Source organism: Balearica regulorum, chromosome 1 (genome assembly GCF_011004875.1).
Source record: "Balearica regulorum gibbericeps isolate bBalReg1 chromosome 1, bBalReg1.pri, whole genome shotgun sequence".
Classification (NCBI taxonomy): Eukaryota; Metazoa; Chordata; class Aves; order Gruiformes; family Gruidae; genus Balearica; species Balearica regulorum.
The window spans coordinates 66,189,684-66,205,699 of NC_046184.1; the positions used below are offsets into that span (position 1 = coordinate 66,189,684).

The 16,016-nt window shown below is 38.1% G+C and overlaps 2 protein-coding genes across 5 annotated transcripts in view; both read right to left on the bottom strand.

The window, feature by feature from the left end:
- The window catches only part of FGD4 (FYVE, RhoGEF and PH domain containing 4), a 114,663-nt gene that overhangs the window by 28,568 nt on the left and 70,079 nt on the right, over positions 1-16,016 (bottom strand). For 3 of the 4 annotated variants that reach the window (XM_075755944.1, XM_075755951.1, XM_075755962.1), the window contains exons 2-4: positions 14,147-14,308; positions 6,890-7,070; positions 3,619-4,105 (exon numbers count right to left, since the gene is read on the bottom strand). In XM_075755944.1, coding sequence (XP_075612059.1) covers positions 3,619-4,105; positions 6,890-7,070; positions 14,147-14,308 — 830 coding nt within the window. Of the gene's footprint in view, positions 1-3,618; positions 4,106-5,904; positions 6,038-6,889; positions 7,071-14,146; positions 14,309-16,016 lie in introns of those variants that run through there. The other variant, XM_075755973.1, reaches the window with a different exon arrangement.
- BICD1 (BICD cargo adaptor 1) overlaps positions 14,179-16,016 on the bottom strand; it is a 272,459-nt gene continuing 270,621 nt past the window's right edge. The window contains exon 8 of the mRNA XM_075755912.1: positions 14,179-14,308. Within this exon, the coding sequence (XP_075612027.1) occupies positions 14,282-14,308 (27 nt within the window). The 3' untranslated portion in view covers positions 14,179-14,281. The remainder of the gene's footprint in view (positions 14,309-16,016) is intronic.

Sequence of the window (16,016 nt, forward strand, 5' to 3'; positions counted from 1 at the left end):
ATATGATATATACAGAATGTTCACATTAGAGGTGCAGGATTTCCATTGATGATGAAAACATCAGAAGTGTGAGGTAACACTATGTTCTTGATATCTACTTCAAATCAGAACGCTACCACATTAAAAATGTTTAGGCAGCTTTTTTAAGCACTTGAGCAATTTAAAAGAATGAACCTCTACTCTTTTCCAAATAAATGGTGAAAGTTGAATAAAACATTGCTATTAATTCTGTGTCTCCAGCTGAACTGAATTCTCAGTTCTAATTGTCTTGCACAAAGTGACCGTTGAAAACTCCAATTTTAGACACTATCTTTAAGTTACAAGCATATACAATTTGACAAGGTGCCTAACTATTCCAAATATTATAACTTAATTCTTTCCATTAAATAGTTCATATGCTAAACATGGCTATACAAACAAGAAACAAATGTATTGCTTAGCGAAGACAAGATACAAAAGTTAACTTCAGTCACTTGTTACCATCTCTAATGACTCAAACCAGATATTTTTTGGTTGAACAATTTATTAGCTGAGGTATTTAAATATTAATAATCTTGATCAGACCATACTTTCCATTCTATCCAAACACTTGGCAAAATTCTAAATCCTAATATAGCCTTAACTTATTATCCAAACCAAACAGGAGCCATCTCCCATCTAGAAAACTATACCTACCAACATGATAGTGATGCTGCATATAATTCACCCCTATTTAGGTGTAGCCCTTGCTTCAAGGGCTTCCTCAGTTTCTGAAATCAAGGAATGCATTAAATTTTACAAGACCTGCAATGAAAATCCTGATCTCCGCCAGGTTTTACATCTAAAACACCAGAGTCCCCAGCATGGCCATTGAAAGGAGACATCAAGTAAGGTCTTTAATGAAGATACACAATGGATTCTTCTCCATCTGTGGCATGCATGCAGTCGATATCCCTATTTCCTATCAGTCTCACAACAAATACCGAAGCATTTGTCGTCCTGTCTTCAGTTGGCTCTAGCAGCAGATTTCTCACAAGATGTTATTCAGGAAGTTAATTGATTGGGATGTTCTTGTACTATTCAGCCTCCGCGTTTTAGGCAAACCAAATTTTATGACAGAAGGTGTTTCTGCTGCAAGGCAGGAAACTTTTCACTTGAAATTGTCTTTTTGCTTGTGATATTTGTGGTTTGTGACTTTCAAACTAACAAAGTAAATAAGAGAAACAAAGTATACTCTACTAGGTTATTTGGAGAAAATGTTTCAGAACACCACAACATTTAGTAAGTTTTGTCTAAACTTTCCCAGAACGTGCAAGAATCTGACTTTAGTCACATCTACAAGGATGAGGAACAAAAATAATTACAAAAGGAACATTATTTCAGAATAAGCTTTCTTTTCCAAGTCTAAAAAGCAATTTTTTCTCCTCTGGTTTTGCACCATTCCCCGAGTTAATTCACCCTTTCCAGCAGTGTACTTAGGTTATTTCTGCTGTACATGTATGCATTTACAATGCAATAGCACCGCTTTCTTCTCTTCCCTGAATGAGGAAATATGGCATGCAGGAGACAAAGAATATACTTTGCATCAGTACTAAAATATATATATATCAGATGCATAATGTAAAGTTTGTCTATGACTCACATACATCTGCTCCTATTGCTTTTACTCAATTGTACCTACACTTAATTAAAAAGGGCAGAAGAGTGCTGTTAGTCTGTGCAGTGCAACTTCAACTGGACTGCATCCCAGTTTTAAGATTCTTTACTGACTAAGTGGGTGCCTAGCAAAATCACAGATTGTCTAAATGCTCTTGCTTCTTCCCAATGCCAGCAACAGCTTAAAGCTCTACCAGACCTCTCCCTGTTGCAGACAGGCAGCAGCTACTTAGACCTCCACAGGGCTGATTTCAAAGATCATAGAATGGTTGAGGTTGGAAAGGACCTTAAAGATCATCTAGTTCCAACCTGCAATTTCAATCTATAGGTTGCATTAACCCAAAGTAAATCAATGTTTGATTTTGTAAAGCATGGCCCTTAGAGCAGAGTAGTAGACATGCTTCTTAATCTCACTAGACTAAAGGGTATGTCCTTGTACTGCAAGCGAGCTGGTATCTCAGGAAATGCTGCTGTGACCCAGTTCAGTTTTACAGATTCAGTTCCTCACCGATGCTTAAGAGCCATCCTGCATGCGTTTGGTTTGGTTGGGGTTTTTACCCTTCAAATACCAGCAAACAATACATTTAGTAACAGTTATGTTACACCTCATAATTTGACTCTTGGTCAACATAGGACAGATCACGCGTGTTGGTCCCAGGAGCTCAAAGGCAGATTTTGATGAGATTGCTGCCATTATCATTTGCCCAGTTACTTCCTGGACTTCACAACAGGACTGCCTCCCATTTCTGCTTTTTCCTGAAAATGCTGCCAGCACCTTACTGTGTGACTTGGATTCAAGCTTAACATCGTTGCCCATGGAGCATTCAGCACTTTATTGGCAGAGAGAGGGGAAACAGGCATTACTGAACAGGAGATAGAAACATAATGAGAGGTGTGGCAGGTTAAAGGTGCCTTGGACCACGACCAGGCTTGTGTTTAGATGGGAATCATAATGTTCATTCATTACTGGCAAAAACAACCCCCAAAACAGAAAAACCCCACATCCCAGCATCTTTTTGTCATCACCAAAGATATTTCATCCTGTAATAGACAAGAATTTGAGACCCACCTTTCCCCACACACAGAATTTATCCTCAAGTGTGTATGTACATGGCCCCTAGCTAACCAAATTCAATGGCTTGGAAAGGTCTATGGTTAAGTGATGCAGGTGTACTCCTGCAAGCAGTGGAGAGCTTTATCAGCACTCAGCTGTTGGCTCTGCAGTGGAGAGGAAGGCAGGGAGGGTGCAGCCCAGCTCCCCTGCCATGACTCACGCATAGCACAGCTGGACCAGAACTGTTAATGATGTTCACTAGACACCAGTGCTTCAGTATGAGAAAGTAAACTGCTTAATCAAACTTCTAGAAGTGGAAATATGCACAATTTTTCAGCAATTAATTTTCCCACGACAGATTTTCTTCCACCCACTTATTCCCCTTAATTATTTAAAACCTTCCTTATGAGGCAGCTCAAATTCATAATGGTGTAAGTCCTCCTTGCTAACAAGGCATATATTTAGTATACTCTCAACCTTGCGTCTATCTGATAGCTAGCAGACTGCCACTGTCTTTCCAGTTTTGGCTTGACAACCACATCTAAGTTAAGGATTCACACGACAGCTCTGCGTGAAGCTCCATCACTGTAGTTTACCACACGTGGAATTTTATTTTATATACACCACTAACACGTGTCCCTTGTAGTCTGGCACAGCTGAAGCCTAGTGCTAAACATAAACACGTATTTCAGTTTCACTTTTTTTTAAAACCTGAGATAGCTAATGGGAAAAGGAAAGGAGGGGGGAGAGGAAAAGAAAAGCAGGGGAGAGGAAAAGGAAAGGAAAACTTTTTTTCCTGTCTCTTTTTCAGGGGAAAAATAACCAAAAGATTTTCAACTTTCTGACCCACTCTTATTTTTTTAAATAAAAACCTAGAGAAAATATACAAAGTAGTAATATAGCAAAACCAAAACAATTTCTCTTTTTACCTTTGTTTCTACAGGTTGATCTTGCTTACTGACTTCCTCAGTTGGTTCTTCCTTCACATTAGTATTAATTTCTAGAGTTTCATTTTCAGATGAGAGCAGTGTATCACTGCTTGGAGTCCTGTAGCAGCTGTTAAGCATCTGTCCTTCACAGGCAGTCATACTTTGCAATGACTCTCTGGAAGTACTTTCTCTTTCCCCATTTATCAAGCCGCTGTTGATGGCATTATCTGGAACAGGGGTGGACATAGTGGAGTCACGATCAGGTAATCTTCCGTCCTCATCTTCTGTCTGGTCTTGTGCTACTACTCCGTTGGCTGTGTGCAGCTGTGCAACCTGAGTTTTGTCGGTATTACTGTTTCCCTGTTTTTGTAGTGGGTGCTGGGAGGGGAGTTTTGGCTGAGGTGATGGTGTTGACCCATATCTTCCTTGAGATTTAGAAATGTGGAGAACAGAGGAATCTTTCTTCAAATCACTAGGATTTAACGGGCTAAAACCACCAAACAAACAAAACATAGATGAGAGAAAAGTTAAACGTGCCGTTATAGCAAACCACTGGGACAGGGAATAAGAGAGTTGCGCCATATAAGCAATTTCTCCCAAACCATTTTTTCCTGTGTTAATACTAGGAAGTTCAGGCCATCAAGACTTGAACTGTATTATTCCATTAACACACACACAAACATGTATTTCTTACTGGAAATCCAGAGTGCCATCCATATTGATTCATTACATCCTCATGTGTCTGGAATCTCATTTGTAAAATGGAAGACAGTATGATTAGCTACACGTAACAGATAAGGGAACCAAGGCACTGATACATGAAACAACTTGCCCAAAGTGTCCCAGAAGATTACTGGCAGAAACGGAAAAAAGAGTCAGGGACTCCCTAGTCCCAGTCCAATGCTTAAACTAACAAGCAGCCTGTTCCCTAATTGCCTTTTAATTATACAAACACGTTATCCCTTGTTCATACCTTTCACTGTCTCTTTCTCTGTTTTATTTTTGAGATTTTGAATTTTAGAGTACTATAAATGTTAGCCTACTCTGCAAAAGTGCTTGCCTTCATTATAGTTTAAAAAAATAAAAATAATTGGAATCAAAATAAAACCTATACATTTTTGTCTGAAGTACATTTAACAAGCCGTAGTCAACCTGCAAAGTGATACCATGACTATCCTCTAACATATTGTTCCTAGTATGGACCATTAATCTTCTGGCAAGATGAAGACTGCTTACAAATTTTATGTTTACTTCTTATTTATAGGACAGTTTACACAAATATGATAAGCATATTCTGCACTTCCATACACAGAGCTCAAAAAATACCTTATACTAGCTTCATCTTCTTCCATTATATAACAAATAAATTACTTTTCCTTTATTTCTATAAAGATTATATCTTTTTTAAAAAAATAAGCTTAACTCCAAGATAGAATTAATTTACATTTTTCAATTGCATGCACACAGCAAAGAGGTTTAATTAACTTTCTGCCATGCCTACATGTTTTTGGGCTGTACAGACTAATGAAAATATGTTATCATAATTGACAATCGCAGTTTGCAGTTCATGAACATGCTACCTAGTCATTTGAAGACCACTAATTACAAGCGAAGTTCACCTTCATGGAAGACACATTTTGTGAGTTGAGCTCATTTAAAAAAAACAGCAATTGCTTCCATGGCCACAGCAGGATATTCCAGAACTCTGCATGCTAATTATGGAAGTTTCTCATAAGCACAGATGATAGATTTGAGGAGAATTTAATCATTGGACAGATATTATTGGGTGTACTTAATGAATGATGTTGGCCAAAAAGCAACGCGGCTTCCCTTACTCCCCCAAAACAAAAATGCCATTATTTTTAAAAGCCTACAAATAAGAAAGTTTTCATTGCTCTCTTTATAACTTCCTTTATTCGCATAATATTGAAAGAGTTCCTGTACAAACCAGTAGGCATGCCTAAGAGGCAGAAGTGTAGGGCTCATTGCTGTAGGGCATGATGAGCATGAGGAGTTTTCTTTCAGAAAGGATAAAATTGTTTTTCTAGGGATACTGCACTGTTAAAGACTTGAATGATGCTTTGGAGGAAGACTGGGAAACAAAGTGATAACAGGACTGGAGACCTGAGCTAGAAGAATTCACAGGACCTCCAGTGCTGCAGTAATCTCTTTTTCCCATCTTTTAACAGCTGTGTTGACAGCAGTGCAATTAAGTCTCTGCCTAATGATGGAAGTTCCTGGCAGATAAAGCTCTGAAATTATTTCTATTCCACTAGCCAAACGTACTTTTGTAATGCTCAGCTGCTTCTGTATAAAGGATTAAGTTTTCCCCCATCTTGAGGGGGAATTCTTTCAATGAAAGTCTTAATACTCTGGTTCCTCAGAAGGACATGCTCTGTTGTACATCAGGCATTCATTCCCGTAGGGGGCATCCCTTCAGAACATCAGTATCCTGAGGAAACACAAGCAAGCCACATCCAAAACTTGCAACGCTCAACTGTCACTGGACTGTTTCTTGAGCTGTTCCTCTGTCACAGGCTTTCTGGAAGATGGCTCTCTTTATATAGAGTGGATATATTTGGAATTTTTGTTTCAGAGATTATAATGCTTGTCACGTACATCTAATTAAAGACACAAAAATAACACCATTTTGTGAAAGCAGAGTTCACTGTGGCTCGTGTTTCTCAAAGTTCCAAATGTTTCCCGTAAAAGGCAGTATCAAAACTCAAGAACACCAAGCTATTCTGCCAAAATCACCAAATACTACAAAGCAAACAGTTTAGAGAATGTATGCCATATCAATACAAATAACTTGTATAGTTCACCCTCTTCACATGAATGATCTGAAGAGGTTATGACAGTATAAAAGGAAACTCAGGATTTCAGTTTTTGCTATTTGCGTATAAAAGGTTTTTTTTTTTTTCCTGCAAGAACAAAAGAACTTATTATCTCCAATGTTTCATTCTAAAATCAGCACTTATTTCAAATTGCTGACATTTTTCAGAAGATTTTAAAAATGCTACAAGTTTGGGGTTTGGTGGGTTTTTTTAATGGAAAGTTGAGACTAGCACCTTATGAAAAAGCACACCTTGTACAGGCCAAGTATATGACTGGTTTGCACCATTTCAAAACACATGCAGTTTTGCCATCCACTCCTCTGACAGGGATTGGCTTGAGCTCTACCGCGGTACAAACGTTCTTCCTCACAGGTTCAAGTTCCAACTCTCCAAACACAGCAGAGTTACAAACCAATCCAAATTCTACTACTTACCTGCCTCCCTCAAAACGATTGATGAGATCTGACACTTTACTGGACTTTTCCTTTGTGACACTAGAAACAGGGGTGGGTGTCTCTTCCTCCATTCTTGGTTTCTGATGTGATAAAGCTGTATGTCTAGGGGTTTGGTATGTAACAGGTGACACCTTCTGCAGATGAATTGGCTTTGGAGGCACTGTAAACAACAACAACCACCAGTCAATCACTCATGAACGGTTTCTTTGATCTGACAGAACGTATATGAAATTTTTTGCATAAGAACTTACTACAGTGATAAAGAAAAGATGCTCTTGGCGTTACTTAACCTTAAAGTTGCTTTATGAATACAGGGACTCCATATAGGTTTTTTCTGCGCTGTCTGGTATCAGGCATCTTGTTACATTTCTTGGATAAAAGTGGAACCACGTGTTACTTTAACAAGCTAGAAAATTAGGGGGGTTTGTTGTTTTGCTTGGCAAACACATACGTGGCCTCCGTAAGTGCAGTTTTTATAAAAAAAAGAAGTAAGCATAATCAGAGGATCTAGCTGTGCTGTGGAGCTCAAGAGATTTAAATTGCTGCCCCAACACTCTGGTGCTGTCATTCTTTACCTTCCCCCTCACGATCTCAATAATAATAGTCAGTGGAAAAGGTGTTTGCCTTCAGCTTTGAGCTTCCTTTACTCACTGAACCTTTGTCTATTTATACTGCTGAAAACCTGCCCTCCCCCCAATATTTTTTATTCTTCTTGCTTTTTCCCCATTCCTACCATAAGCCCTTCTAATTAGATTGCTGATGATCAGCATTGTTTAATGCAGCAGACACATTGACACATAAAGCAACTAAAATCACACGTGCTGGGGATATTTAACTTTTAGCCCTTTAAGCAACTACTTAAAGCAGCAAAAGCATTTCAGACAGGACCTGAATGTGTTCCACTACAAGAGCAACACGCATCCGGCTCCTTCAAAGTGCAAGACTTAAGGGAAAGGTCCTTAATTCCCAAGAAAACAAATCTGCTCATCCCCACACACGCTCCCAAAATATAGTGTGAGGAGATGCAAAAGCATTTGATATTGAAGTGAAAAATAAAGACTATATCTGCCCTTTAATAAAAGGCAGGCATAAATCACCAGGAGTAGGCAATGTACTGCCAGTGGAACCAGTGGCTCGGCCACCACGATCCCACATGCCACACACACTCGCCCTCCAGTAGCTACACACACCTGCCAGGGAGCAAACACAAAGGGAAGGAAGACAGGAACTGGCATTAGGAATCACATGTCACTCATGGTAGAAAAATAAGGACTAGTACAGGATACACAAAAGATGGATGTGAAAAAGCCATGTTCCTTGCATCACTGACTCTAGAATAGCTTATTGACTTACCCTGGAAAACCAGTGCACCACAGGAATTACCTTACATCCCATCAGCTGGCATTCGAAAGGGGTGTTGAAAAACTTCTTGCACATATACTATCATAGACTATGATAAACTTGAAGGAACACTTGATAAAGGACAACTTTCTCTCTCTACCTTACTTTAAATTTATAGGAGGTAATACTTATCTGTCCTTCTAATAACTTAATTGCACTTAAGTGTGATTGTAGGGATCATCGAGTCATGAGGGACTCTATGAAGAAATTAATGTACCACAAAAAGCTTTAGACTTCAACCATATCAATGTCAATAAATGAAATAATCAGAGAGAGAAGGAAGAGAATTAGCGTAGATCAGATGCGTTTACTGTGTATACATGTATCTTTGGTCCTTTGAAGCTTTAGTTTATATTTATTAACACAAGTGAAAAAGCAAGTTTGGGGAAGGACGGAGTGCAGAAAGGATGACTTAAAATACTGCAATTTTCAAAAAGTTACAATGCAGTCCTGAAACAAGCAGAGTATTAAATTGTGTAACTGCTTGAGTATCTGTAGTAACTGAAGCCCCTCCTGAGAAGCTGCATACATTTGCTCAGCCGCAGCTGCGGTGCAGTGGAGCAGCTTTCCCTATATTTCCTCTTCTCAGGGAGTTCGGAGAAAGTCTGGCAGAATTAGGCCAACGAGCATCAGATAATTGTCCAAGCGCTGAACAGCTAGCTTGCTGTGCTGACAAAGGCGATGGGACAGCTGAAAAAGGCGACACAAGCAGGCTGGGAAAAAGCAGGACACATAATTGAGCGTGGGCACTGCCATTCCCTCGGGGAGGAGGCGGAAGGCAGAGGAGACGCTGGCTGGATTTACTGACCAGCACTACGTTAGTTTGTAGAAACACTTCTTGTTCTTGCAATGGATTTTGTATAACCCACAGACCTGTGAATTCTCTTATTTAATGAACTCATACATCTCTTCAGTTCTTTTGTATGTCTCATAAAGTGTTAATATCCTCACAAGGATATATTAAAACTACTAAACTTGAGGGAATTAGTGTCTACTGATAAAGCAGAAGGAATTAGTTGGAAGCTATTTTTATACTGGATCCACTGGAACAAAAATCAAATTCTAGGACAATCTGTGGAGGTGTCGTACAATTTTGCGGCTATTACTGGAAAACCGCCAGCTTAGCAGCATTTCAGTAGAGCAAGCGTGAGGAACCTCTAGTCAACCTGGACAATCCCAGTGTATTGAAAATCCCTGTAATGTCTTCAGAGGAGAACTACAAACCAAACAGCCACACCAATTCAGTAACGCAAGATATTTTCTTCTTTACTCCTTGTTACCACCTTAACAGACAGCATTTTCCCTAATCAGCTGCTGCAGCAGCTACTGTAAGTTTTAGAAATAGAGCAATGGGAAAAGGATAGTCACAAGATCAATGAAAAGAAAAGAATCAGTAGTGTAAAAAAAACCAACCATGCAAACCTTTCTGTAAGGTCAACCTTGTTAACAGGGATTAGGGAAAACAAATTCCTTTAATTCTCCCCTCAGTGTACTTCTGTAGTGTTTTGGTTTAATCAGATTATTTTTCAATGTGCACACAGCAAGGATCTTAAAGAAAAAATAGAGAAAAGACTGTCCCATTGTAATACCCTGCATAATACAGAGCTCTGTTTGAGTCTATAAATTCTCTTGTCTCTATATTGTAGAATTTTGAGCTCATTAGAAGATATGAACTGCATACGCTGCCCAAAGAAAACCACTCAGTATGCTCAGGTAGCTGCTACTGTAGAATGTTAGCCAAAATACCTAATCAAGATTTAAGCTGCAGTGCCTAGTTGTGCATTCAACTGTGTAGATATACATAAGGAAATGGGAGGTAATGCTACAAATGGCTCAAAATGTGCAACCACCTTTGCTGACTCCAAAGCATATTAGCAAAGATCATTTATCTCTTCTTTTAAAAAGTATAATGTGTTCAATCACCCTCTATGCATTTAACTGCTCCTGGTTCAAAATGCTGCTAGGCTTTGATTCAATGAAAATACACAGTTAAAAGTTACTGTGGTAAGCAAGTACAGCTCTCCTGGCTGAGTCATCCTTCATCACCTCCCTGCATGCTCCGTCACCTTCAGGAAGATCAAATGAGCACAGCTGGATAGATACCAAAGATTTACACTCACAAGAACAGTACAAAATAACTAGTAACCTAGACTCAGCAGAAAAAGTAATCTCCTCTTTAGGATGTACATTTCCACATTTTTATATCATATATGAATAATAAGAATATAATACATTAAGAAAGAAGATCAATAATGATGATCAGATATGCTTTGTTCTCTCATTTGTTGTCTTCCTAGAGATAAGGTTTGGGATTTAGCAGTTATGTTGATAAAAGAGACATTGCTACAGGTTTCTTAAAGCACCACTGAGATTGGAGAAGACTAGCTAGAAACAGCTCTCAAGTTTTAGTTCAATTCACCTTTAATTGTCAAAGTTTCATTTGCCAGAGAAGACCAGTCTACATCCCAGACCCCTTTAAGAGGTCTTTCAGTTCTTTTGGGCCCAGGCCACTGAATACCTTCAAAACCTCAGACTATATTATAATTAACTGAGAAAGGAGGACAGGATTAATGCTACACAGTAGATAGTCAGCTAAAACTGACTGCTGAAGTCTACGTGTTGAATGCCTTGTCTCCATATCACATCAGAGTAGCACAAACCAGGCCATCTTCTGGAGTGGAAAAATCATCTCCAACCCAAACAAAAATGCCTCTTCAGCCTCAGCAGGAGATTCACAAGTACTCCTAAGCACTCATTAGAAAAATTTAATTGAGCAACTGATGCACAGTCTTGAGCTGACAAGACACTTCACTGCTTTGAAGAAGTGTTGATACGTCAACATGTTTTCCATCCTACAATAAAACTGCCTGGTACAGACAATGGTTTCAGTGCCCAGTACTTAGTAACTGGGCATCATAAAGCTCATGCAAGAGGTTCAAAGAGCAGGGAATAGAAGAAACCAGAAAAAAACCTGGTCAATTCGTACATGTCACTCTACATGCATTCTGTTATTGCTAGGTTCAGATCACTGCCCAAATATTTGTAGGTAAGGGCAAATCTCAAATTACCTAACAATTTGCTTCATCTCTCGTGCATCACGTTTGCCTTGGAACTCAGTAGCGTATTTTGCTATTTCCACTGACTACCATCAGTCTGGATTAACCCACTTTATCAGAGATGCAAAGGCAAACACCACGTTTCACAGCTGGTGCAGATTGCGACTGCTTTTCTCTGCAGTCCTGATGTCTTTGCTTAATTCCCTCATAGGCCTTCAGTCAGTTACAGGCTTTTTTCCAAACTTGCAAAGATTTTCACAAATCAAACACAGAAATCTGACATATGAATTGCTAAATTGTTGATGGAAGGAATTATTGGGGAACAAAAATTGCTCCTTTACTGTCCGTGTATCCGGCAGCTACTTTGTTTTCTCCTTGAAATGTCAGGGGAAAATAATGAAAGAATTTTATATTGGATTCTGTGCAAAAATTTATTCATTTGATCTAGTTACCCTGAGTGATCTGTTTCCAAATATTTAAACTACTTCTCAGAGACCAAGTACAGACAAAACAGGTTCAGAGCCCAGGGTTCACTTCAAATGCAAGATTTTTGACATTTTTCCTCTATATTAAAGCTCTATTTCCTCTATTAAAGCTAAGTCTAAGTTTACTAAAAATATCCGTACCCCATTTGTAACACAACCTCGAAGTCATCTTTGTATCTCTCATTTTAATTATATACATTTTGGTAGGTTAGATGAAGGTCATTTTGCAGTTAGTTCATCAACAACCAAATACACTGTCATTGCAATTCAGGTCTGTTTTCACTATGAAAGGACACTTAGTATTTGCATGACTAGAACAACCATTTGGAAAAAACATTTCCTGCTACTCTAAACCAAAAGCATTTCTGTACCTGTACGTGACAAGCTGTTAAAAAAAAAATTAGCGACCACATTTAAACCAATAAACTAGAGCAGTTTAGTTTGCTTGAATTGTTTGGACTCCCAAATCCTTATCTCATTCATTCTATTTTGTTTTGCTTCAATTAAATAAAAAGGCCAAAAAGATATAACTTCAATATGATGCACATATTTAATACAATTAAACGGAAAAAGACATAGGCCCATGAACAAAGCAGGCACAAAATACTATTTACAACAGTAGTATTGAATATAATCTACACAGATGCATTTCTTAGACTACAACACTATTCCTGGCTATGCCACATTTTGGAGCAAGCAATTTTGACAAACGCAGAAGTCATGGCTAGGAAAGAGCAACAACAGCTGTGTAACTACTTGAATGAATGGGGTCCAATAATATCCAACTCCTAATTTAAACAGCTAAAATTTATAATAAGTGAGCTGGTTTTGTTTTTGAAAGGCTTAAAATCTTTTTTACTGATTGCCCATTTCTGCGTATCCATTAACAAATTGCTAAAATATTTTTCTTAGGAAGAACACGTGTTCTCTTGTTCACTTAGCTTCAGAGAATGCATTTCAGAGACTTAGGAACTGGTGCAGAAAGACTACTCAGATAAGTAATGTTTACATATAACCAATAAAAACATCTTAGTTTAATGAACAATACTGGCAAAAGTTCTATAATAACAAATAATATGAAAAAATACAGCTTTATTTTGCTCCTGTTCTCCCTAAGAAAACATAACTTTTTGACACCACAATACATTTCTTCCCCCCTTAACTCTAAGATGAACTCAGGACTGATGCAACACTCTTCAGGATTCATTTTCCCACTAATTGATATAAAGATTGTTAAATTCACTACATGATGACTCTATGTGATTCTACTTTCTATACATGATTTAGATGTGATCTAGTTTTCTATAAGTAATTCTAGTTTCTGTCCTATCAACACTGTGTCTCAGAATACAATTCCCTGAGCAGGATCATTGTATCCATCTTCTAACCTCACTTTTTTCTTTTTTTTTTTTTTTTTTTTTTAAAGCTTTTGAGATGAATGAAGTTCCTATTGCAGGTCACTACTAAAAGGCATCAGTCCAGATTTGCTTTGAATCCAAGATTTTGAGAACATATTGACTCTTTGTTGTGATCATCTTCAGTGGAATCATGAATATTACTGAGAAGACCACATAAAAAGATGGTTTGAGGTTTAGATATATAAAGTCAACATGTAGGGTGACCTATTTAACTTATAAAAGTGAAGATACTATTTATGGACCGAAAGAAGGGAAATCTACTTCTACTCTGCAGACATTATTGGTCAGCTTTTCTGCACATGTGGAAAGTTCCCATCTTTCCACATACTCACGCAGGAGGGCTCCCCTCGAGCTCGGCTAGCACCCCAAAGGCCCTGAGTATCTTCCCCACCAGCCCCGCTGTGAAGCCAGCTTGCCAAACAATCCAGTTCAAAATCAGTATCAAAACCTTCCAGCTCAAACACAGTAATCCTTTGGAAAAACAAGCCCTGGCGTCAATTTAATACAAAGGAGGGGCTTACACACGTTCTCCCACCTCTACCTACTAGCCACTTCTTGGGCAGAGAACAAATTTAACACTCGCTGCCTGGCAGTAACGCACAGGAAATTACTAGACATTTGAGATAAAAAAATGTAGCTAGACCTACGTGCTTGTAATATATCAGTAAGTTCAACTTTCCTTCTCAGAACCTTTTTCAGCAAATTATTATCAGAAATTACAGATTCATAAAGCATTTACAGAACATTTGAATTTCAGTAGCAAGCTTTTACCCCGCTATTTTCTTTCTGACAAATACAGTTCTTTCAAGGTGCTCTATTTCTCAAAGTCTGAGATGAAGAACAACTTCCCTAGCAAAAATATTTGAGGCTACTTACCTTGTGGCTTTGGATTTGAAGCTGAACGTGGGGACTGTTTGACTGGCACACTTCCATTTATTCCCTGAGCCGCTTCATTGTATACATTCTGCTCAACTAGCCTGGTTGTGGCACTCGTACAAGATCTAGGTAATATTAAGGATTTTGGACAGATGCTGCTGCCTGAAAAACAAATACATACAAAAACCCCAAGAATTAGAAACAGGATTAAGTATAAGGTAGAACATGTATAAACACATTTATTAAGTGCTAACACTTCTCTACAGAGAAAATTAGAATACTCATCTTCCCTTTAAGAGTGTCTCATCCTAAAAACACACTTTGCCTTTCGGTGAAATTTATTACATTGTTTAAACCTTGAAGAACTGGATATAAAAAAAAAAAAAAAAAAAAAAGACTTCCACTATCACTAGCCTAAGCTCTTCTATACAAAGATTACAATGTCTTAACAGACTTTTTTCCTATCTGAATTGTCAATGTGCTTGTTCAACAGAAGAATTATAGAAAAAACTAGCATTTTTGTTCAGCCACTCTATTTCTGTATTCAAAGTGTTCACAAAATGGTATACATTCATTTTATTACAGAAGGTAGCATCCAAATATTAGCTAAATGTATTGCAACTTTTTGTAGGAAAGGGCTCCTATTGGGAGTAATAAAGAAAGAAAGAGAGAAAAGCACAAAGCCAGTTGACTCTTCTATTTCATTTCTTCCTAGAAGAATGGAAATTATTCTGTTTAAGAGCATCAATATGCTGCTATTGGTAAGAAAGTCAGAAGAAAATATAAAGCAAAACATATTCAAACAATGAAAATTGTAATAAAAGCACTTATTAGAACATTGTTACACAAGCCTAAACCATGCACTTTTGTTTGGGGGTCTGAAAGCAATTGGTTTTGTAAATACAATCAAAAACTTGTAATAATAATATGAAGGACCTTGAGATATCACTTATGCCAATATTCATTCATCTCTGAATAAAAAAAAAATCCACAACATTTTTGTGGGGAGGAGCAAGGGAAAGGAGGAAAACCCATTTATTTATTGCAGTGTTGTCATAATTATTCAATTTAAAAAAAAAAATATTAGGATAGAGTTTGGACACTTCAATTTACTGTTATTATTTGCCATCCTTTTACCTTTGCTAGATTTTACTAGTAGAAATGCAAGCACGAGCAGAGTTTTCTTTACAAGTTTCCAAAAAAAGCAAATCCAAAAGCCACTCAACTATTTCATAAGGTGATCCTTTGATGTCTTCTGAACAACAACTGGTCTGCAAAGTTTAGTCCCTCTAATCTAATTCATCTCTCCCTCTCATGGCAAAATCCATCAATATCAAGCCATTCCTAGCAACAGCCAAGCCTGCTCTTAGAACAGCAGTTGAAAGAGAAGCCATAGCTATTGCTCAACGCTGCTGCAAGATTCTTCAACTTTTTCTGGATTCCAAAAATATTTTCAAGTATTTATGCTTTGTTTATTAGAAGCTCATTTTTCCTTTTAAACACTGAAGTAGCCCTACACCAAGAAGCTGGCTTTACAAACATGGAGACTTGCAGATCTCCATGGCAAGATCAACAACCCACGCTACCAAAGTGCCAGTACTCGGATGACGATGCATGCAAGACACCCGCAGCTGCAACATGACATCTTTCCCTCTTCCATCCCATTCAGTTAGCAAAGCATCTCCCAGGAAGATAAAGGTGGCTGGTCCCAGAATGATGCAGGTAATCTAATGAGGCCCACTACATACAGAAGCTTCTCAGACATTTGTGACCTTAGGCAGAAATTCCTCAGCTCTGTTTCCTTGGGTATCACTCAATACACAAAAAGTTATATTGTACTCCAGCAGTGGGAGCTCTGTCCCACATCATT